Source organism: Nanorana parkeri, unplaced genomic scaffold (assembly GCF_000935625.1).
Source record: "Nanorana parkeri isolate BGI_ZX_2015 unplaced genomic scaffold, ASM93562v1 scaffold1456, whole genome shotgun sequence".
Lineage (NCBI taxonomy): Eukaryota > Metazoa > Chordata > Amphibia > Anura > Dicroglossidae > Nanorana > Nanorana parkeri.
This window is the reverse complement of record NW_017307724.1, coordinates 128,581-153,007: the sequence shown is the minus strand read 5'-3', so window position 1 is coordinate 153,007 and position 24,427 is coordinate 128,581. Positions and strand designations below refer to the sequence as shown.

The following is a 24,427-nucleotide window of genomic DNA, read 5'->3' as shown; positions in this document are numbered from 1 at the left end:
GGACTAAGAGAAGGCACCCACCCCACCTAGTGCAGAAAAAGAGAGTAGAGGAGCAAAAGAAAGAAAAAGGCAAATGAGAAGAAAGTGTAAAGAGAGCACAAGGAAATATATAGGGGTAGGAAAGAAAAATTAAAGATCAAAAGAAAAGGAGAGAAGGAGGGGAAACTAGGCTATCCAGCCCAAAAACAAACAACCTCTCTGACCAGCTCCAAACCAGACAGAGAAACGATCGGTGCAGGGGGGTGATATGGAACCGCATGACCAATAGAGTCACCCACCAATCAAAATGTAAATACTAAAGGACGTAGACAGAAAATAGATAAAAAAACAATCCCCCTTCACGGTAGGGATGCAAGGGCCCTCGACAAGTGAGAAGGACATTATTAGGCTAAAAACCTTAAAATAGAAAGAGAGGGGGGGGGGGGGGGGGAGAACAAGGGGGAGGGAAGCAAAGGGGGGAGAATAGAATAGTATCAGGCAAAGGAGAGGACGTTACAGAAACAGGGAAGGGCAATGAGGAGGGCGAAAGGAGAATGGAGTACAGGGAAGGAGGAGACACGATAAGGGATAACTAGAAGAGAGGGACAATAAATATACCCAGCATAAAATAAAAGAGGTGGCATGGAATAGATAGACAAAGGGGGCTTCGGATCTGATGCAAAAGGGCATTAATCAATACCATAGCAATAACAGTAGTACTATAAAAACATAAATGGTAACTACTATAACACTAAAGAAAGGTACAAATCAGATTCTACCAACCCCACAGAGATCCATTCTGTGGGGAGCAGTAATGGATACGCTCACATTTGGTGAAGTAGTGCATAAACAAACTGTATTCTATCAAAAAATATAGCAAAGTGTCTCAGCGTTGTAGAACTCATGTCAATGAATACGACCCCCTATAACCCAGAGGAGTAATAGGCAGCCAGGCAATCTAGGATAGAACATAAACAAACAGCAAAATAAGCATGGAACCGTAATCTAATATTGTGAGCCAAAGAGGAGCAACAGGGTTTCAAATCTTTGCAGAGAGATATCGTTCATCCATCGCCAGGGGATTGGAAGCGTGATTTCAGGTGATGAAGGGGGGAAGAAACAACAGGGCGATCTTTCACCGGTCAATATGATGGAGGGACATCCAATTGACAAGAGTCCTGTGAGGACTGGTAATCCGCTGGGGGGAGATACAGGTCCAATTCCTGGAAAATTCTCCAGATATTACGCTGGTTAGGAGCTTGGAATTGGCGGTTTCTACAGGTAAAGAACAACTTAAAGGGAAATCCCCAGTGGTAGGTAATACGATTCTGCTGCAATACTTGCAAGAATGCTTTTTGGGCTCTCCTGCAAAGCATAGTGACCTGGGAAATGTCCGCAAAAAGTTGGAAGACAGTGCCCTGGAAAGAAAGTTCAGATTTCTTATGGGCGGCCACCAAAGGTGAAATGTAGTTTCACGATGATGTCTCATGGCGGGCCATCCTGTGGCCTAATGCTACCTAATGCTCTGTGAATCCTGTTGAACTCCAACCAGCCCTGTAGAATATTAGGGGCGATTTCCTGGAACAATGCTGTAACCTGAGAGGTCCGCAATATGTTCTGGCAAGCCCCTTAACTTCGAGTTGCTGCGGCAGTTTCTATTTTCAGCATCTTCCTGTTTATCTCACAGGGTTGAATATCTTCATGTAAATCCTCCAGAAGCATTTCATGGTCGTCCAAGACGGTTATTGCATCATTCATGCGGTGTTCCAGCATAGCAGTCTGGTTGGCAATGTCCCGTATCTCTCTCAAGACATTTGCCGTACGTTTCTTACTGACAGCTGAAAGTTCTAATACTAGTTCTTTGGCCGCCAATGGGGTGCAGGAGCCATCTGTAAAGCTGATGGAAAAAAGGGTTTGGCTGTCTACCTTGCCAAAATATCGGATATCGCACGTTCAGGTTCTCCCTCAGATGTAACCAGCACCATCTTAGATCCAGTAGTCCTCAGAAATATGAGGCCTCCAAGGCAATAGGAATGTCCGTGGGAGTTAAAGTGGTCAGGTGGTGTGGAGCAAAGCTAACATGCGGCCATATTCTTATGCAGTGTGCAAGCACCCCCCAGGAGTGACATTTCATTAGGATCTATAATCACAGTGCAGTAAAACTGCATTGCACCACACTACGTTCAAAATGAGTACCACATGCAGTAATTTTTTCAGCGCACACTACCGTAAAGTTGTGGTGTGAACAAGGCAAATCACTTTGTCTGTTGGGGCTGCGCTGGAAAAACACATCTGGTGTAAATGGTCCTTTAAAAGGGCTTGTTTTTGAGGGTGCATGCTCGGGCCATTTAATAGAGTGGGGACACTTTTACTGAGCCTGGTAACCAGCGATCATATTCTTATTATAAACGCAGTAGCAGCAGGAACAAGTCTCACTAGGATCAAAAAGCTATTATATATTCTTTAGAGTAAGAAGCTACATCCACCATACAAAATAACAGCAAACATGGTGCAGTAAATCAATAGTTTCTGTTACTAGCATGATTTAAGAAACAAATATGGGTTTTGATGAAACGGCAGACACTCACTCAGTGGGTGGCCCTGTTGGCAGCCCGTCAAATGGGGAGTAAAAATTTGAGGACGATAAGTGATTTCAGCCAATCAGCTGCAGTCACTATTAGGGTATTCCGATAGGGGCATACCTGCCGATTTCCGGATACAATAACCTGCCAAGGGGGATTCCCCCACCCATGCTATTTAGCATTGATGGAGGAATCTGTTAAAATAGCGTAGTGTCCAGCTTTACATATTGTGGCATTGTGAGGCAATACCACGGTGTTAGGTGGCCTCAAAGTCACCCAGGGTTCTCAGCCAGAAGGGCTGAGTGGCTCCAGGAAGAAAGTACGTGTACCAGGAGAGAACTGCCTTTTCAGTTCTTTCCAGGTTTTCTGGATCATAGTTGGGATCCTGGAGCCAGGAGATTTCTTAGAGCTCTGGGTGGGACGAAATCTCCATTCCTGGTTCCATGCTTTGGTAGTGACCAGCACCTGATTGTGCACCTGTGTACAACCCTCATGAAGAGTGTGCTGGGATGTGTTCAGGGCCCTACCTGTGAGTCAGGAGAACTCCACCCAGGGGTCAGTGTGGAGGCCAGTGCAGCAGGGAGCTGCAGGTTCGTGAAACATATTGGAAGGATTGGCATGTTATTGCGGTTGTCTGGAGGAACCAGACAGTGGCCCTGAAGATTGGGGCCGGAGCAGCAGTGCTGCAAGAGAGACTTTTTTAAAAGACTGGGACACCGTGAGTGTTTGGGACAACTCAAGGATTAGTGAGCCCTTATCTGTCATATGCTACAGCAAGCTATTTATGTTGGATTTCGTGATTATCTACAGTTTTGAAAGACAATAAAGATTCTGTTTTGAAAAACCCGCTGTGTGAGTGCTCTGTGAGCTCCCCAATATCACAATATTCATAGCTGATTAAATGCGTAGAGTGAATCTGTGCTCAAAAACATCTTACTTAGTCTATTTGGCAGCTCCAACTGTCAGCATTCTTTTTCTTATATATTGTAGAATGATTCTGGACCCCAGAAAAGGGAAGAGGGGGGCTCTCTAATTAGAGAGCAGCAAGCAGCTTCCATTGTTGCTGGTACTAACTTGACCTTTTTCACATTCCAGGTCTCTCTAATAGTTTATGAAGCCACTCATCATAGTTATTGGCCAATTGGTGGGTTGAAGCCAGCAAACATATGAGATGCCTACCATTTCCTATTCAGAGCACCATGCTTTTCTAAGATCTGTAGGATATGAGAAAGCATTACTTACAACAGAGGCAGGGAACAGAATAGGAATGCATGAATTATTCATTAGTTTCTGATTATAACAAGCTGCAGAAGCAATAAAATAGGTTATATACATTTTTTACCCTTTTAGCCCCTTCCTCACCTGTATATGTCATATCCATTCTGTCTCTGTTCTGACGTGTACAGTATATTAACCCCATCACCTCCCTTATCCTGCAAATCTGTAAATGAATGTCCTCATCTCCATTCTCTCACTGTATGCTGAACACCAGGATAAACATTTTTATTTTGTAAAGTGGGACAGACTGGAGCCTCTGTCAATATAATATTACTGTTTTTGCCCAGATCAGATTGTCCCTTACCTCTTCTCCCAGTGACAGCACAAGAGCTGAGAGAAATCATTCCTTTACTAGAGAAGTGCTTTTATTGCGGTCTGTGTTCACATTAGAGAGAAAACACTCACTTCCTGTCCTAGGTCCATTGAGGACATGGTGTGGAATCTCCCAAATTAAGTCACAGACAGCAGTAACCAACCTGATAAAGGCCCCTTTATCACTATGATTCTGGTGATTCACCATACCCTCAGCGTTGTGTCTTTTACAGCTGCATTTGTGGTAGGTTCCTTACTACATTGTACCCAGTATAGTGAAAATAGTGAACAGAGCAAGAGTTTTCTTAACTTCCTGAGTCATTTGTCTCTAATGCAGAAATAGATAGTGGCATCAGTCCATCTATAATATAAGGAATATGCCTAGTACAGACAATTTTACACTCCACATAGGCAATCAAGTACATAGTAAAATGTAGTGTCTCAACAGCCGCACATCTGCATCCTGCTCAAACCTTGGTTACACTATTTTATTGTAAGATAGTGTAGCTGAGATCAGATGAGAATTCCAACAGTGCAGTTGTTGCAAAGTTAGATTTTCCTTACATTTAAGCAACAATCTTGTCAAAACCTCTGTAGCCGTTCAAATGTAAATCTGGTGGTTTTTAAACTTCCCCAGACTATCTTCACTTCACAAAACTGTAGACAAGTTTCTAAATAACAAGATGATTCCATTGTGTGCTATTATAATTGAATGACAAAGTTTTTTTTGACTGTCAGAAAATAAAACAAAGCTGACAAGGATCAGTTAACAAAAAAACAATTGATACGTTGAATATAAACACTTAAAAGGCATGGCATACTCACAAGCCCAGATTATTTCTCCTCTACGTCTATATGTAACTAATAATTATTATTTGCACAGAATAAAAAAAAAGGCAGAGGAGATATTCAGCCCAAAAATTTTGGGTGCCAAGTTTTCGGAGCAGATTTGTTTGCTGCATTTTATTAGACAAACCATATTTTGTATTATTTTTAGTATCCTCATTGTAATTTTTTTGTGATAATTTTAGGTTTAAAGTACAACTAGACTTTTGCAACAAAAACCCAAAGCCCCATTCCTAGGGAGCTAGGGACGGGTCTGGGGTTTTATTTCTAGCAAAAATGTAGTTGAACTAAAAGAATGGGGTTAGATTTAGAAGTGAGGCTGACCTGTATATGGCCTCTGCTAGGTCAGTGAGCAAAGGCTACTTACAATGATATGAGCTTGCTCCTGGAACTCAACAGATCTAAGGAACATGTGCAACTTACAAGAAAGTTGGGCAGGACTGTATGATAACTAGCCTGTACTTGCAGCACAGAAAGGACTCTTCTCCAGGAAACACCAATGCGAATATGGCTGTGGGCCGGGATTGAGCTATGTAGTTCACTTAGAAACTATTAAGCTGAGAAAATTGAAAACTGCCTATCCATTACCCCCACAGTAAAACTTGTAAAAGAAGTGGCTGTCTCTTTACATCTGCGGTTTACACTAAGGCTGGTGAATGTTTTTTTCCTCCAATGTTTCAATCCTCTTTTAAACTCCCGTACATGCCTCTAGTAAGGAGGTGAAGATGAGTCTGGCCTTACAGAACAATGGCAGTCCCTGTCTTCATCTCAGCAAATAAGTCAAGCATGTGTTGAAGAGGAGGCCAAACACTGAGCTTTCAAAAAGTAATTTCTGTTAAAGTGGAAACCAGTTTTTAGTTAAATGTGCATTTACACTTTAGTGAAAAAGCTTTTTTTTTAAGATGAGTCATTATGCCACAGCGAGCAGTGGGACTTTTTCCACCTACAGAGTTCACTCTCAAAGCCACCTGGTCTTTCTTTGCCAGGTAACACAGACACACACACCATTAACAATGGTTCAGTACCAGCATCCCCTCTGCACGCCAGGTCTATCAAAGTCCACACTGCACGTTTAATCTCTCAAGCTGTCAGTTGACATTCTTCCCAGGCTGCATCGATGAACGCTTGATATTGATTATAATTTTGCAGTGTAAATTTTTGTCTTCTGTTTATTGCCTTTTCCATTTTCTGTGTGTCAATTCCCTCTACAGTTCTTTTTAGCTTGGAAACATTTTTTTCTTTAATAAGCAGGGATAAGAAAGGTCAAACCTATATTTTATTCTGTGTGATTAAAAGATAATACTACAGTTTCTTATTTAAAAAGAAATGTTCAATGCAGTCAACCACAATGCATTCAATCACAACTCAGACACTAATGGAAAGTGAAATGGGTAAGACCAGGAGGAGAGTTATGGCAGGTGGAAAAGAGATTCCTCTCATGAACATTTTTCTCTGTATTCAAATGTAAAAGCCATTTAAAGTGCATGTTTACAAAAGTCTGGACCAGTTCGTCAGTGACACAATAGTGGAGTCAAAAACTGGCCACATCAGAAAGCCTACAAAAAAGAAGCCTTTCTCAAAAGAGACTCCAACCTGTTATCTGTTGGATCCTAAGTGTGGATGGCTGTCGCCTTCTTAACCTCCTTGGCGGTATTCCAGAGTGTGGCTTGGGGTTAATTTTCTGTACCATAAGTGGTACCCCCGAGCCACACTCGGGAATACACAGCGCGTCTCTTACCTTGTCCCTCGATGCCGGCATCCGTCTTCCGGGTTCCACGTCGCAGGGGGGCGGAACTGGCGGGAGATTCAAAAGTTTTAGAAAAAAAACTAAAAAAGAAAAAATCATACCGCCAGGGAGGTTAAGGTGAGAGACAATCGAATACACAGAAGGTGAAGTAATCTATCTCTTAGGCAAACCCTAAGGAAAGGGATAGAGTACTGAAAACACCTGGGAAAAAGAGCTATCAGTCTCTTTCCATTGCTTAAACAACAATCATCAAAATGAGGATGAATTGGAAGTCTTAACATAGCATTAAAGTGACATTAAAGGCTAATTTATTTTTCCCTCCCCCCAATGTTAGTGTAGTGACTTAACTTCAATCATGCCTCTTAAAGGAGAACTATTGAGTTAAGGCTTTTCCCCATAGTTCTCCTAAGGGTAACGGGAGGACACAAACTAGCGTCCTCCCGTCACCCTAGGCTCAGTATACCGCAAGCTGTAGCTTGCGGTATACTGAGACGCCGCAGTAGAAGAGACTAAAAGCCTATCAGCACAGACCTGGTGCATGACCTTTGCATGGTACTCAAGTATTCTTCACGGGAGCCACATTTTTTTATTTTTAAAAGTTTGTTCATCTCTACTTCTACCCTGTGTTTTTTCCATCTATTATTGCAAAGGATTGGGGGAAAAATGATTCCCTTTAGAAAGATGTTTCAGTCTCTGGAAGAAAGATTCAAACTACCAACACCATGTAATTCAAGAGTAATCTATGTTTCATGCTTCTTTTATGACATACAAAGAAATATCTTGACACAATACTTATGATTTCATGATTAGCAACTACAAGGTTGTGCTAATATTTTGCTCACAAATAAGGCATACACCACTGCTTTTAATATTGAAAAGTGATGTAATCTCTGCTTGCCATTTATAAGTAGCAGAAGAAGACCTAAAAAAAGCCTAAAACTATGAACTCTATTGGGTTCAATTGCAGTTGTGCAACAAGCATAAATCACTTTGAGTTAATAATACCCCCCGGCCTGCTAGAAAGTAATTGGAAACAAATACTTTTACCTACTGTACCATTAGAAAGTCATTAGTGCTTTTAACTCTGTTGAGACTTAATTATTATATTTATCAGTACCTCCTGAGTGAGATCAAATAAAGTGATGGGTTTATCTTTATTTTAGCTCATCCTTATAAGGATAGTTAGTAAAAAAAAAAAGAAAAGAAAGGTGAAATTTGATTGAAAATAAAGTAATTTAAAAGGATAATGATAAATGCTCACCATCTTATTAAGACATGGATAATTTTGTTCTAGATTCAACAGTGAGTAACCATTGGATATATATAAAGGTTTTACATCTTTACATCAGAGTCAGTAAGTACATGGAAGAACTGTAAAGTCAGGTTCTTGTGTTAAGTAAACCTGTCATAAGATAAATATAGAAGCAGTCATTGCTTACCTCCTGGAATTGCTAGCCGGTTGACTGTTATACGGACCCTTTGTCTTTACTACTGTCTGGGTCACTGACAAGAATGCAGATCAGGAAAGTCAGATGTCCTTATTTGCATACTTTTTCAAGATCAGTGACTGCAAATACTAAAGCAAAAGGGTCAGCATGACAACCAGGCTGCCAGCATTTTCAGCATTCAGAAGAAATGGTCAGCAATGGCAGCTTCATAATTCTCATTGTAGACAGCAATCCCTCATTGTAAAACCACAGGTCAAACAGCTAAATATGTACATATTTTTACCTTCAAGATTTGTAAATTTTCTAGCCATTCTTGTGATATACATCCCAGCAGGTCAGGATAATTACTCTTCTATTGATGTTTTCTGGGTCAGATTAAGCCCTCATTCACAATGAGCATTTTGTTGTACTTTTTCTGCTTGAAAAAAAACGCCCCCCAAAAAATAGACTTCAATGGAAACGCTCAAACGCAGTGCTGTGTTTTTGCAAATGTTTATGCGCTTTGAACATGAGTTCGTCCATTTACATCAATGTGTCACAATCTGCTCACAAAAATGCACGACTGTATGCATGCGTGTTTTACACACGAAAAATGTGCAAAAACGTGCATGAACAAGCTTCCCAAAACGCGTGTTTGATAGTGATGGTATTGTTTCTATGTCACCATTCCAGGGCTCAAAATTTCCAGTCCTAAGCTACTAGCCAGGCCTAAAAGTTACACACAGTACAGAGGTTAGCGGTCAGTATGTAACGCAGTGCAGAGGTCACAAAGAAAGTACAGGGACTTACAGTTGCTTTGACCTCTTCTTCTCCTGGTGATGGTGGGGGAGCAGCAAGGTTTCCTACACATCCAGCCGGCTCTCTCTTCTGCGCAGCAGAAGCCGGCCAACTGCAGTTTGGCAGTCTTCCTCTCCCACCAATGGCAGCTGAGGTGGGCGGTGGCTGCCGAGGATACCAATCGAAGCGGGCACAGACGATGGCAGTCAAGCTTCTTATTCTCTTCTCCCCGCCGCCACAGTCTTAAAGTCAGAGCAGTTTTAAAGAGGCCCCCCTCCCTGTCCACATCTTTCGGACGTTATTAATCTAAGTTGACTCACTCAGTATGCCCGTCACTTGCGGTCATATTGAGTGGGGCACTAAGATTAATAACGTGCTTGATTAGTCTGACCCAGGGGCGGACTGGGCCTGGGGGCAAGGTGGCAATTGCCCCCCAAGCCTCTCTGATACCTTTGCAAACTGATCCCACCAGGCTGCGTCCAGACGTGACCAGGCTGCGTCCAGACGTGACCAGGCTGCATCCAGACGTGACCAGGCTGCGTCCAGACGTGACCAGGCTGCGTCCAGACGCGACCAGGCTGCGTCCAGATGTCACCAGGATGTATCCAGATGTCACCAGAGCTGAATAGAGATCTCACCAGAGCTGAATAGAAATCTCACGAGAGCTAAATACAGATCTCACTAGGCTGCGTTCAGAATCTGGACGCAGCCTTGTGACTTCTGGACTCCAGATCCCACCAGGCTGCAAATAAATCTCACCAAAGCTGTGTACAGATCTCACCAGGCTGCGTACAGATCCCACCAGGCTGCGTCCTGTGCTGTGCTGAGCCTGCTCTATGGGCGCGTAGTGAGCCGAACGGAGTGAGTGCCGGTCTTGTGCCCGCTCCGAGGCCCGCTCCGAGGTGTGGGGCTGCCTGGAGCAGTGCCTGCACCAGGAATAAGGAGGAGGAGATCTGGGGCCTGGCAGGCAGTGTCAAAGACAGCTACTGCCAGGTCCCATGAAGGCTGCTTCAGGACCCCACAAGCGCGAGACCTGAGGCGGCTGATCCGATTTAAAAATCGGATCGGCCGGTATTGCCCTTCAGTATCGGAGCATTTTCATGAGTACAAGGACTCGTGAAAATGCCCCGTGACGGCCCCGATATATAGTTCTCATTTAGCGCATGAGGGAAGCTTAACCCCTTAAGGACCCATGATGGAATTATTCCGTCATGGGTCCTTATGGCACAGACAACCATGACGGAATAATTCCATCATTGGTCCTTAAGGGGATAGATATTAGAAGATCAGATAACACACAGAGCTGAATGAGTGAGATGGGAGGCGCACTCCCCTCCCCACATTTAGCAGACAAATGAGCAGGTGATGCTAGGCTCTACTATAAGGAAGCCCAGAATGCATTGCAAATAAAGTGTCATGAAAGTAGCCAATATTTAATGTTAAATGGATACAAATCAAAACAATAAAATAATTCAGAAAATATCAGCTTTCATACTTGTAAATTGTTAAAAAATAGATCAAATTCACCAAAAGCTAGTAAGATGCTCTTTAACAGCATATTCATATAAAGTTAGAATGTAACAGTTTGACCATTTAAACACGTATGGCATAGGTTGGATAGCATAATAAAATGGTTTGTGCTTGGTCTTTCTCAACAGAACCAGCTATTCAGATATTTTTAAGCCCTTCTTTTTCACTAATAAATTATAACATTAATTATAAATAGACATAATCCTTTGCCAAACCCTTTTCCAACTCAGAATTAACAGCCCTGGTTTGGCAGTTATGACGTGTAGTTTTCCCAAGCCTGATCGAACTTCAGGTGATAAAGAATAAAAATGCAATTTGAAATATACAAAAAAAATCAACAATTTTAGAATTACTAGCAGCACTGACACCAATAAATGGGACAGCTTTGCCCTTACATTATTCTGGGTCTGAATTTTAGGCATCTAAAAATTGTCGTTTAACTGTAAAGCCCCCCACCCCAGAGATAAGACTGGTGATGCAAATATTATGCTGTTGCGGCCATGCTAGTGATATGCCATACTATGTTGGAATCAACATTGCTGTGCTACAGGAGCAGTTGGAGCCATGGTTCTCTAGGCTTGTTATAAACATTTTTTAATTATTATTTTGAGTAGATTGGTGAAGGGTTACAACCATTGTCAGATTTTTATGGTTAATGTTAGCTATGCAAATATGCAAAAGGGCAACTACCTAGCAACTACCTAGCATTAAGAGTGCACTAATCTTGAGATAATGAAAAAGAAAATATATATAATTTAGAAGTCGACTTTCAATCTAAAAGCCAGAAATGTAATTAATAGAAGCACATTTACTGCGGCTACTTAACATTAAGAACATGAAAGGCAATGGAACGCACCTCCAGCACTGTTAATGCAGAGAAGGTGTATTGTGCAGTACAGTGCATTCATTTTACAGTACCACTGTGAATGGGCCCTGAATGTAAATTTACCAATCTCTTAATATTCACCGCCCCTTTGGTCACCTTCACTTTGCCTGCCTGGCTGAGAAAATGTCAGTGTTTTTTTGGTCAGACAGTGTAAGGACTCTTTCTCTACCCTGACATGACAGTACTAAATTGTGAGGCAAGAATCGTCCTTCCAAGACCCAGCCCCAGCGTCCTGTACAACTGGTATACTGAAGGGTCCACTTTAAAGGAAATGGTAATCATTCTGCATCAGTTTTATTTTAATTTGTGTTTTGCTTACACATTTTTAAAAAGAAGTATTATATATTTTGATTTATTCAAAATCATATAATTTTATACAGGTTTCATCAATAGCACTGGCTTTGCTGATTGATGCATTCTTAGTCTTCTAAAGAGACAGCCCACCATTAACTTTTCACTTTGTGACTGTCTCTTTTTTATGAATCTTTATACAGCCCTTTATGAACAAAGCAGGCAGGGAGGGATTGAGTCACTCCCGATTTATTAAGCTGTGTTTTTAATTTGAGTATCTGCTGTTCAGGTCTATAAACACCATTTATTTTTTATTAAAGCAGTCAAGGTTAGCTTGGTAAACATTTGAAAAAGAACCAAGAGCTTTACTTGCTCAGCAAAAACCATAAATATGAAATACTGGTATGCAATACTAAAATCTGAACACTGTGTAAAAATTGTACTTTTAGCCGTGAACTTAAAATAATATATACAGTCTTGATCTCAGCACTGATGGATCCTCCAATAGTGGCAGATTATCTCATTCCTAGGAGCTGCTCCTCAGGGGATCGGGGATTCCCGCCTCTCATATAAGCAAAAATACAGAAACACAGAGCACCACCTCTAAGTGAAATACTATTTATTCAAAGTAAATTAAAAACAAACCAATGTACTCACAAACGTAAGAAAGGCACTTTGAAAACTCATGGGTGCTTGCTGCAAGGCCACCAGCACCTATCATGGGATCATTCACTCCCTAACATAACAAACAGAGGCCACCGATCACTCCTGTCACAAAACCTGGCCGCTGTGTGCTCGGGCTGATGTGTTTCTAGGGCATGCTCCCTCCTTCAGAGTCACAGCTAGCACAATGAATGGGGGAGTTTAAGATAGAAAAACAGCCAATCCTGATTGAGCAGACATGATGACATTATTGGCAAAAAATTATTGGTCTAAGGCATTCGCCTATCAGAAAACACAGCTCCCGGCTTATACAGAGCATACTACCCTGACTGGACCTGCAAGCCATCATATTGCTGCTCAGAACTCCAAGATTAATCAGGCAGCTGCTATTCTCGACTGTCAGTATGAGGGAATTAAAGAATATCATACGCCTGATAAATTTTGGAGTTCTGAGCAGCAATATGACGGCTCGCAGCTCTGGCCAGAGTATGCTCTGTATAAGCCGGGAGCTGTGTTTTGTGATAATGTTTTGCCATGTCATCATGTCTGCTCAATCAGAAATGGCTGTTTTTCGATATTAAACTCCCCTCATTCACTCTGCTAGCTGTGACTCTGAAGAAGGGGATTTGCCCTGGAAATGCGTCAGCCCAAGCACACAGTGGCCGGTTTTGTGACAGGAGTGACCGGCGGCTGCTGTTTGTTATGCCAGTGAGTGAATGATCCCATGATTGGTTCTAGTGACATTGCAGCATGAATGTTCAAAGCGTTGTATATCATACTTTTGTTAAGTACATTGGTTTGTTTTTTAATTTACTTTGAATATATGGTATTTCACTTAGAGGTGGTGCTCTATGTTTTTGTATTCTTGCTTATAAATAATATATTATATACAAACATTTTGCATTCAGTACTGTATATGTGCCACAGACATTTTTTCTTTTATTTATCTTGATGAGAAAGCAAACTGAATTAATTGTACCAGAATGATTTTGAATGTGTGATTTGCAATAAGCTATGAAAATGACTGTTCTTGGTCGTACATTTAGTCAGATTTGTAGACAGATTCTCAGTTAGTGTCCATTTTTACCTAAAGAAAGCTAGTTTTCAAAAGCAATAGCCTGTAGAGATGAAGTATATCATTAAGCTATCAAGTCTTTTCAGTTTTAGGGTTCTATTCAGTTTGTTCGCAAGCAAATAAACACCAATTTTATTTAAATTTTTTTTGTGTGTAATTGCTCTGAATTGACATTTCATTGTCAGTTTTAGCCACATTATTTACATCAGATGGGATTGGCTGAAACCACCTATTATAAAGTTCTTAAACCATCCATTTCCTATTGCTAATGGAAACTAAAATGTGTGGTTGTAATTCTGCTGAACATGTTTTGGAGGTAGCACTGAGACATCTTGTGATCTTTTGATGGGTCGGGCTCCTTATTACACTGCATGATTTTCACTGGCAGTTCGAACTATTTTAATATCTTAGCCAGCCTGCTAAAACTGTAATGCATACACTGACTGTTGCCGAACACAGAGCTGACCCAGCAGCTTTCAGATCATGATCTCTTGATCTTACTTGGTCTCACACATAGCATTTTTAATACCTGCTTACACAGTGAATCCTGAAGGCAATACAATAGATAGTTTTGGATCTTTAGACTTTCCACAACTGACTCTATTGGGTTTATTAGTCCGGATGAATAATAACACCACAGCAAAATTTTTAGGCGTTTAGGGGTTTTTTTTTGCACTTCATTGGCCTTACATAAAGTGGAAACAATAATGCGTTATACTATATTGATTTTTGTGACTTACATGAAAGTAATTTTTATGTGACTTTGACGTTTTTACTTTCTTCATGTTCCATATAGGGATTTATGTATTTTATATACAAGTAATTTGTATGCCAGGCTTGGTGATTATTGGGATTGTACTTAATCTGTTGAGAAAGATTAATTTTATTCTCATGATGCTAAGCTATTTAGATACCTGTTGTTAAACTTCTAATTTTTCAGCACATTGATTTCAGTTTGGGGAAGATGAGAGATAGTTACATTGCTCAGTAGTATGCAATTATTATTGTTTGTGTATGTTAGCCCAAAAAGTTAGTTAACCTAAGGAGAGGCTATTATTTTTAATCTAGTCAGAAGTGACCCTTTGACAAGTGTTAATAGGGAGAAATAGCCTGCTGGAAAAGAGATCACTGTATTAGTCCTTACTATGTAAGTTGCCGCTCGGGGCAGAGATGAGGGCTAAATTTGTGTGGTACATTTCAAGATGCACTTATACTTTAATTTAAATCCAACTCAAACGTTCAATTTGGATAAAAGGGAAAGGTTAGAAGACCTGTCATTGCTATCATATGCCTATTTCACCTTGTATTAGGACAGGTATTTTTAGGGAACAAAGTTAAAAAAATTGTATAGTGAAGAAGGGTTTTTACCTCTGCTTTTATGTTGTCCATCCTGTCCTAGTAATGACTATACAGGCCCTCCTCTCATACTTTCATTTCCTGAATGGAAATTGCAGGGGAAGAAATTAGAAAATATTAAATCTATATTTACATGTTCAACAGCTTTTTTTTTTGCACATTTCTTATGCAGGTTCTGTTACCAGATTAGTTGAATTGCACAGTGACTGTGGTTTCTCACACTTCTCTAAAGAATCCTATGGGTCAGGTTTGACTTGTCTGAAAGCAATAGCCTCAGTCTCAACAGTTGTTTATTAAGGGCGCTTATTACATTCACTGATATATAGTTGAAACTCTAGGGCTTGTTCACACCAAATCCGGACCAGATCTGGACGAGTTTTTGCATATGAAGTGCAGTACATTTTGACGTGTTTTTGATGCGTTCCAGGCCTTTTTTTATAATTTTTTTAGTCTAAAATGGCCTTTCAGGTGTAGTCCAGGTGTAGTTTGCATGTGTTTTTGATGTGTTTGCATGTGTTTTGGTGCGTTCCAGAGCAGACAAAATAGTGCATTCTGCAGTTTTTCCACATGCACTGGTACTGAATGCTGTGGTGTGAACTAGAGCCCAAAATACCATTGGAATACGTTGGATGAATTTTTGATGTGATCCATAACTGCTCTGCTCTGCATTTGCTCTGCACTTGGTGTGAAGAAGCCCTTAGGAGGGAGCTGTGTAGGAAATGCAGTCATTTTTTTTTTTTATTTGTTTATTGACTGAACAAATATGTGATACATGTATTGTCAAAGGAAACATATGAAAACATAACATATAAGTACATTGTATACAAGCATGGGAAATCCCCATCGCCATGACTACACCGCCGAGTCTGTATCATCTGGCCCCGACACCCCATAGGACATGTGATTACGTGGAAATACAGTCATTTAAATATGAAACAACAAGCATGTAAAAAGTTACATCAAAAATTCCTTTTGGGTGAATGATATAATACACTAATTTATGCTTCAGAATATGAGTTGTCACTGATTTTTATGTTTCAAAATATGCATCACCACTAATTCAGAATATAAGGACACCACATCCCACAAGGTTCAACACACAACACCATATACAAAAATTGGATTTTTAACCCATCAGGAACGAAATAATATACAGTTTAAAAAATATATAAAAGTTCCAATTTAAATTACACATAATAATATGATAAAATAATCAATTATGATAAAAGAATAATATATTGTTTATGGAGTCAGAAAACATTTATGCCTCCACATAGGTATCATAGAATCTCTTACTGTCTTAAATTGAAAGCCATCTGTGTGGCTGAACCCTCCATTTTATATTAATTAATCAACTTAAATTGTCTTAGTATTTGTACATTATTCCTTAAACAAGATATATTGGAAAAAAACAAGTAGATTTTGAGAAAAGGGCTCAATTGTGTGACATGGTTCACAGAACTTAGTTTTCTTCTTCACACAACATATGGATTGTATTTATGATGCTGCAAATAACAAATGTTAGGGCATATACAGTACGTTGCATGATATTTTAATTTACATCAGCAACATTTCTAGTATAATATCACTTCACAGAATATGGAAAGACCTGATATACAGTTATATGGTTTAGGGCTGTAGCTAACGATTATTTTCATAATCAATTAGTTGTCCAATCATTTTTTCAACTAATCGATTGGTTGCATTAAAAAAAATCTCTCTCTCCCTCCCCCTCTCTCCACCTCTCTCCCACCTCTCCCTCTATCTCTCTCCCCTCCTTTCCCCCCAACTAACTGATAAGGAGAACAGTTGCCAAATATTCTCATTATCGATTTCATTGATTAGTTGTTGCAGCCCTAATATGGTTGTAACTAGGGATGCACCCAAATTTTGGCCACCAAAACATTTCAGCCAAAAATGGTACTTTGAGCAAAATGCCAAAAGTACCATAGGGGCCAGAAATGCAGCTGAAAATTCTGTGCATCCCTAACTTCTCTCCTCCCCGTCTGTGTCTCTTCTGATCCCCGCTGCTCTCCCCTTGCCTGTGTCAGCAGTAGTCAGCAATAGTTTAAAAAAAATGTAAAATGTTGGGGGAAAAAGTCATTTTCGATTTGGGCCTTACAAATTTGTTAAAATTCCTCTTCTATGCATCTCCAGTTATAACTGTTCGAGGTAAATGTATGGGAAATACAGTCGTTAAACTATGAAAGCAACAAGCACCTAAAAAAAAGTTTCATTAAAAATTCCCTTCAGGTAAATGATACAATACACTAATTTATGCTTGTTGAAAATATACTAAAGTGCCCTTAAAAAAAAAGAAGAAAAAATTGGTACCCAGATTTTTTATGCCCTGCTCTTTTGTGCACCTACATGACTATTCTGTTTCAGTAGAAACCATTTGGTAATTTAAATGAATTCCCTTTATATTGTTGCTATTTTTCACTGCTATCAATCATTTCTATAACTATGGTGTTAGAATTTTATTTCTCCATCTTGTAGCTTAATTTAAAGGCTGGACTTAATAGACTTTTAACAAACTGACAGCAATCCTTTAAAAACAAGACAGAACGGGTGATCCCAGGTTACTACTGACTGTTTGTATTGACCATTCCAACAAATCATGTTATAAATGCCTATAAATCAATGCTCAGTTCTCTCGGTACTATGACAAATGAGCAGTGAAACTATTCCTGGAAATGCATCTTTAATTCCTGCATGTCATACTGTATGTCAAGATACTTGCAATATTCTTCAACTGGCAGAATAACTTACTGGTACAAAGGTTAATGCTTTAATGACAGGGTGGAACATTGTGAATTCTGGTCAATGGTCTTGTGCGCACATAAAGATTCTTTAAATTTACAATCAAAATTCAAGGGAAATTATTATATTGCTTTTGCTCCAAGCCACTGTCTGCTGTGTCTACATTTAGCTGTCACCTCCATCACATAGGGGGCTTGTGATAGCATTGAGGTAAAAAAAAAATGAGATAAAATTACGTTCAAAATCCCCCCCAACCCTGCAAAGGCGCATATACTAACTGAAACACAAGTTGGATGCGCCTGCATAGAAAACTGATGATTGCGCTACACATGTCAGGTATCGCCACATATTTTAATTTAAATTAAAGATGTTTTTTTTTTAAATCTGATTAATCAGAGTTAATAATCGACTAGCTAATCAATTATGGAAATAATCGTTATCCGCAGCCCTAGTTTTGGTGATCCCTGTGTAAACTAGACTTAAACTCTTTGAAACAGTCACCACACTTAGTAATTGTTTAAAACGTAGGAGTTCCTTAATTTTGGCCTGTCTATGATAGACAGAGTTGGATTTCACTTTTAATTAATGCCAAAAATTTAGTTTTGCATTACAGATCATCTATTGTATACACTGGCATTATTTATTGAAACAATATTGAAACAATATTGAAACACACATCATTCTAGAAAGTGCACTAAGCCATAGCAACCAATTATCTTTAATACCATGGCTGTCAGTAAAATAAAAAAATTCCCAGTAAGGTCCAATGTTTACTTTGGATACTTGAATTTAAAATCTACTTGTTCATTAATACAAAGTTACAGCTTTTAGCTAAATGATCTCAGCCTGCCAAATGAGGTCTACTAAATGTATAGTAAAAGTTAGTACCTCAATTAGAAGAATAAAAAGTGATAATGCCCTGGTCATCTAATACATTGCATTGGAATTACCATTACAGCTGCTGGTAAAGCAGTGTCAGTATTACACATAGGTAAAGACATTCTAATGTCCTAGGAATGTTTTACAAAGTGCACATTTTGCAACATTTGGTGGTTTTAACCTGCTGGCAGAAGACATTTGGAATTATGTTTTTAAAACTTATAAGTGGTAGGAGAATACAAAGTTAAACTTATATTTTGTTAGCCCCCCAACATGCATGGATAGCTATATTTTTTAGTTTTGCTAGCTGCTCCAATTTTTCCTAAAAACATGGTAAATTCCGACAATCCTTTTTGTCTGGACCCATTCAGTACTTTCTTTTGTGAGCAAAGTAACAGAATCACTTACAGAGGTACTGAAATCTGGAAGTTTTTCTATAAAAAGGCGGTGTACAGGACGCCAGGAATGGGTCCTGGAGGGACAATATATCCCTCCCTTGTTTAGGTAGTGGTCCCGTTATGGTCGCCTGGTATTCAGGGTTCTCGCCAAACAGGGTGAGGGGTTCCGTGTCGGACTTGTAAGGGAAACTGCTAAGCAGGATTCCCGGAGTTGCTCAGAGAGATTTTGGGTGGGACAGAGCCTCTATCCCTGACTACAGCCACTTCTGGTAAGGAAAGGGTTAACCCACCAGCCAGAGGGTGTGTTAAAACAGAACAGGAACCCTCTGTTGTCCACTTGTCGTGTGATGTCATAAATCGATGGTTATGTTTGTGTTGTAAGGCGGCTCTAAGTAGGGCGCAGCACCTGATGTGTGGGGTACTTGGCATCTCGCAGGGCTTCCCTTGGTTACCCCGATGCTGGAGACCCAGTCCCGTGCCTGACTTTATAACACGGACCTCCTTGGAGGGGAAAGCTTTAACAATCTGAAACCCCCCACCCCAGGGGCAAGATTTTGAGCGGAGGCACGGCTCGTATCTGGGCACATTATCATGTACTTTTCCAAGGTGGTTGCTATTGTTTACAGCTCTGCTACTATTATCAGGTTCGCTCAACTGATGCTGCCTTTGTATGTTGTATGTTGTTTTACTTTGTAAGTTGTTTTATTTTTATACTTGCTTGTAAAAAAAACATAATAAACACTATTTCTGCAAAAAAAAAAAAACAGAACAGGAAGCCAGTCAGTCGGTGTCTGTCGGGAGTGTTTGGAGCAGGACATGGCTATGCATGTTAAGCTATGGAATACAGTCTACCGAGCCACTGCCTGGCACTTGTGTCCATACCCTAACCCGGAGGCTGGGACTCTAACCCTGAGGCTGGGACTCTAACCCTGAGGTGTGACTTAGCATACAGGCGCTGAGCCAAATTTGGTATGTGCTGAATATAAGCCATTTTTATTTGACTGTTTTTGGATAAGAATAAAGGTTTTTTTGCTGATATTGCTGGCTACAGGTAATATCCGCCCTGAATATTACAGCGGGCAGGGGGCAAATGACTACACGAGTACTGCCTGTGGTCTCCCTGCAACTTATCTTTCTCTATTACTGGCTTACCATTCCTTGTTCTAGACTGTGTCACTGTGTGTCGGTGACCATCTTGGTGGAGGCATGGCTTTACTTCCTCATGTCAGAGCTTTCAGCCATGAGAACAGTGGGCAGCAGAGTTGTGGCATTAACTAATTCCAAATTTCCTAAGACTAGCAGTCAGAGGCAGCAATTACTTAGATTCACACTGCAGATATGCACTATAAGGCTGTAAGCACAGGTGTGCCTAGGCCCCCGCACGTACGAGGAACGGTGCTGGCAATCTTCAGAAGAAATTCAAGACAAAAGGCTATTGCTTAGGCTCAATTAAAAGTTCCAGAAGTTCCCTATAACATAGCAAATCTTTACTTTGTGCTAAATGGGCAAAGGACAAGCTCACTTTAAGTTATAGTGGATAACGTTGGGGTTTGATAGTTTTTTAAGCTGTGCTAGAATGTGCTAGTTTAGCTGTAGATGCATATGTTAAAAAATAAAAGTGATCAGAATCATGACACACAGATACCATGTGCACATACAGCTCTTAAGATTTAATAATTTTAAAGAGCTGTAATGACAAATTTCATCTGCATCACTGCACACTGGTCACGTCTGGCTTTACAAAGTAATTATGATATTTACAAGATTGACCTTTATAACTTAAAAAGCACTGTAAAACTTGCAGGCAAGGGTCTGAATGTTTACAATGTCTCTTGGGAGATGACGACTCCTCCATTTTATTTTCTGGAGGTAAGCTGAAAGAATAACCAGCTCTAAAGTATGTGATTCTTGATTTATTTTTTTCAAGATGACACTTTGGAGCCTGTGTGAACTGAAGCATTGTTTTCAATATGCTTGTTTAAGTATAAGAAGATTTGCACACAAAAGTACTGGCCTTTCTTTCAAATGCTGTCTGGACTGTACCACCATTGGCAGTGACCCACTTTTCAGCTTAAGAGGTATGAGTGTGGGAGTGCATGCTTCTTGGTGTGCGGTCACAGTCTCGTAGAGGATTCCAATTTTTTTTTACGAAATCCATTTTATGGAAAACTTCAGAAGAAAACCAGGATAAAGTAGAATTTTAAAATGCAAAATTCTTGATTTTCATCTATTTTTAGCGATAAAGCCTTGGCATATTATGATCTCTCCCCTCACAATACAGTCTTTATTTTCTATAGCATGATATACACTATATTGCCAAAAGTATTGGGACACCCCTCTAAATCATTGGATTCAGGGGTTCCAATCACCTCCATGGCCACAGGTGTTTAAAATCAAGCACCTAGGCATGCAGACTGCTTCTAGATTTGTGAAAGAATGGGTCGCTCTCAGGAGCTCAGTGAATTCAAGCGTGGTACCATGATAGGTGACCTCCTGTGCAATAAGTCCATCCGTGAAATTTCCTTGCTACTAAATATTCCACGGTCAACTGTTAGTGGTATTATAACAAAGTGAAAGCAACTGTGAACAACAGCAACTCAGCCACAAAGTGGTAGGCCACATAAAATGACAGAGCAGGGTCAACGCATGCTGAAGCACACAGTGCGCAGAAGTCGCCAACTGTCTGCAGAGTCAGTAGCTACAGACCTCCAAACTTTGTGTGGCCTTCAGATTGGCACAACAACAGTGCGTAGAGAGCTTAATGGAATGGGTTTCCATGGCCGAGCAGCTGCATCCAAGCCTTACGTCACCAAGTGCAAAGCGTTGGATGCAATGGTGTAAAGCATGCCACCACTGGACTCTAGAGAAGTGGAGCCGTGTTCTCTGGCCTTAGTTCATGTGGAGGGAACTCTTAAGGCATCAGCATACCAAGATATTTTGAAAAATGTCATGCTCCCAACTTTGTGGGAACAGTTTGGGGATGGCCCCTTCCTGTACCAACATGACTGCGCACCAGTGCACAAAGCAAGGTCCATAAAGACATGGATGAGCGAGTTTGGGGTTAAGGAACTTGACTGACCTGCACAGAGTCTTGACCTCAACCCGATAGAACACCTTTAGGATGAATTAGAGCGGAGACTGTGAGCCAGGCCTTCTTGTCCAACATCAGTACCTGACCTCACAAATGTGCTTCTGGAAGAATGGTCAAACATTCCCATAGACACACTCCTAAACCTCCTGTGGACAGCCTTCCCAGAAAAGTTGAAGCTGTTATAGCTGCAAAGGGTGGGCTAACTCAATATTAAACCCTACGGACTAAGACTGGGATGCCCATAAAGTTAATGTGCGTGTATAGGCAGGCATCCCAATACTTTTGGCAATATAGTGTACTAAGTACACAAGCCAAGCAAAGATTTTCATTGCCTACAACCACAAATAATTAATTGTGCTGCTCTCCTGTATGTGGTTTATCTTTAGGATTTATGGCTTGCTAATCATCTGTGTACTCCGGTTACCGGAAGATTGACACATGCCATCTCGTTTTCAACAAGTGATTCACTAATTTCAATTGCCGTTCACTTCTTTGTGTGCCAGATAACAGATAAAACATAAATAACTGATCCAGTACTACAGAACCATTATACAGACCATGCAGGTGCAGTCAATAGTCAGTTTTTTTAACTGTATATTCAGCTAAAGGGTGCATAGCAAAATGAACCATACTGATACTTGCCTGCTTACTATAGAAATTATTTGCCCCTAGCATTTTATGGCTATAGGCCTGTTACTCTGACTTGTTAATCATAAACATGTAAATGGAAGCTTAGACAATGTACTTTGTAAACAATGCAAACATACTAAAATGACCAGATTGCAATGTATATGTTTCTAACTAAATAAAGCTGGTGTGCAATAAAACATGTATTATACTCCTAAGCATCCCATGTGCTTTGTTGACTGCAGCATGAGAGCTTCACATGCATTGTTTCACATGACATACAGCAGAATTACTTGTAATGTGGCCATACAAGTCACTTCCCAGCGGTGTGTTATAATAGACAATAGACCAGAAAACACAATAGAACTGGTCCATCATTATGGACCAAAAACATAATCAAATGGGGGTTATTTCTTTCAGATTAGGAAAACCTAACTTCTGCAGAAAAGTGTATCTTTATCTTTTAAATGTCAAATGTTATGCAAATAATTAAATATGTATGTGTACAAAGTAGATAATCACTGTAAAAACAACTCCAGTCAACAAGTATATCCATAATGTTAACTGGTGTTGCTATATGGAAACATTTAACCCCTTCATGACCGAAGCCTTTTTTCCTTTTTTTTGCACCCATGATATAATCCACATTTTTTGCTTGAAAATTGCTTCTAACCCCCAAACATTATATATTTTCTGAAAGCCAAGACCCTGTAGAATAAAATGGTAGCAGTTGCAAATCTTTATGTTGCGCGATATTAGCGCAACTCTTTAACAAACAACAACATTTAGTGAAAAATGCACTTAAATGCCCCAAAACATAATAAAATACCCATTTTTAAATAAAATATGAGGTTACAAGGAGTAAATAGATACCCAACATGCCCAGGTTAAAAATTGTGTGCATCCGTGAAACTGCGACAAAATACAGTACCCCCAAAAAGTCCATAGACAACGGTTTAAAAGCCCCTACAGGTCATCATTTTAGAGATGCACGTAAATAATGGCCCTAGCGTTATTGCTATCACACTGGCATGTGCAGCGATACCCAACATGTGTAGCGCGATCTTCGTTTTCATTCGTAGGTGCACCCAACCCATGTTTACACAAAGATACGCATGCTAGCTAGGACTTTAAAACATTTTTCTTATTATTTTTACATTTATTTAATTTAATATTATTTTTAAAAACTTTGTTTTGCTTTAATTGCGATCACATGTGATAGCATATTGGCAGTGACATGTCCTCTTTAAGGTTATAGTTTTGAAAATTGCTTCTAACCCCCAAACATTATATATTTTCTGAAAGCCAAGACCCTGTAGAATAAAATGGTAGCAGTTGCAAATCTTTATGTTGCGCGATATTAGCGCAACTCTTTAACAAACAACAACATTTAGTGAAAAATGCACTTAAATGCCCCAAAACATAATAAAATACCCATTTTTAAATAAAATATGAGGTTACAAGGAGTAAATAGATACCCAACATGCCCAGGTTAAAAATTGTGTGCATCCGTGAAACTGCGACAAAATACAGTACCCCCAAAAAGTCCATAGACAACGGTTTAAAAGCCCCTACAGGTCATCATTTTAGAGATGCACGTAAATAATGGCCCTAGCGTTATTGCTATCACACTGGCATGTGCAGCGATACCCAACATGTGTAGCGCGATCTTCGTTTTCATTCGTAGGTGCACCCAACCCATGTTTACACAAAGATACGCATGCTAGCTAGGACTTTAAAACATTTTTCTTATTATTTTTACATTTATTTAATTTAATATTATTTTTAAAAACTTTGTTTTGCTTTAATTGCGATCACATGTGATAGCATATTGGCAGTGACATGTCCTCTTTAAGGTTATAGTGGGGTCCAAAAGACCCCTAGTATCACCTTTACACT

The 24,427-nt window shown here is 39.9% G+C and overlaps 1 protein-coding gene across 1 annotated transcript in view; it reads left to right on the top strand.

Annotated features, from left to right (window-relative positions):
- LOC108798368 (protein Jade-2-like) overlaps positions 1–24,427 on the top strand; it is a 253,509-nt gene that overhangs the window by 116,935 nt on the left and 112,147 nt on the right. Inside the window, 1 exon segment of the mRNA XM_018570113.1 lies at positions 10,255–10,280. Coding sequence (XP_018425615.1) covers positions 10,255–10,280 — 26 coding nt within the window.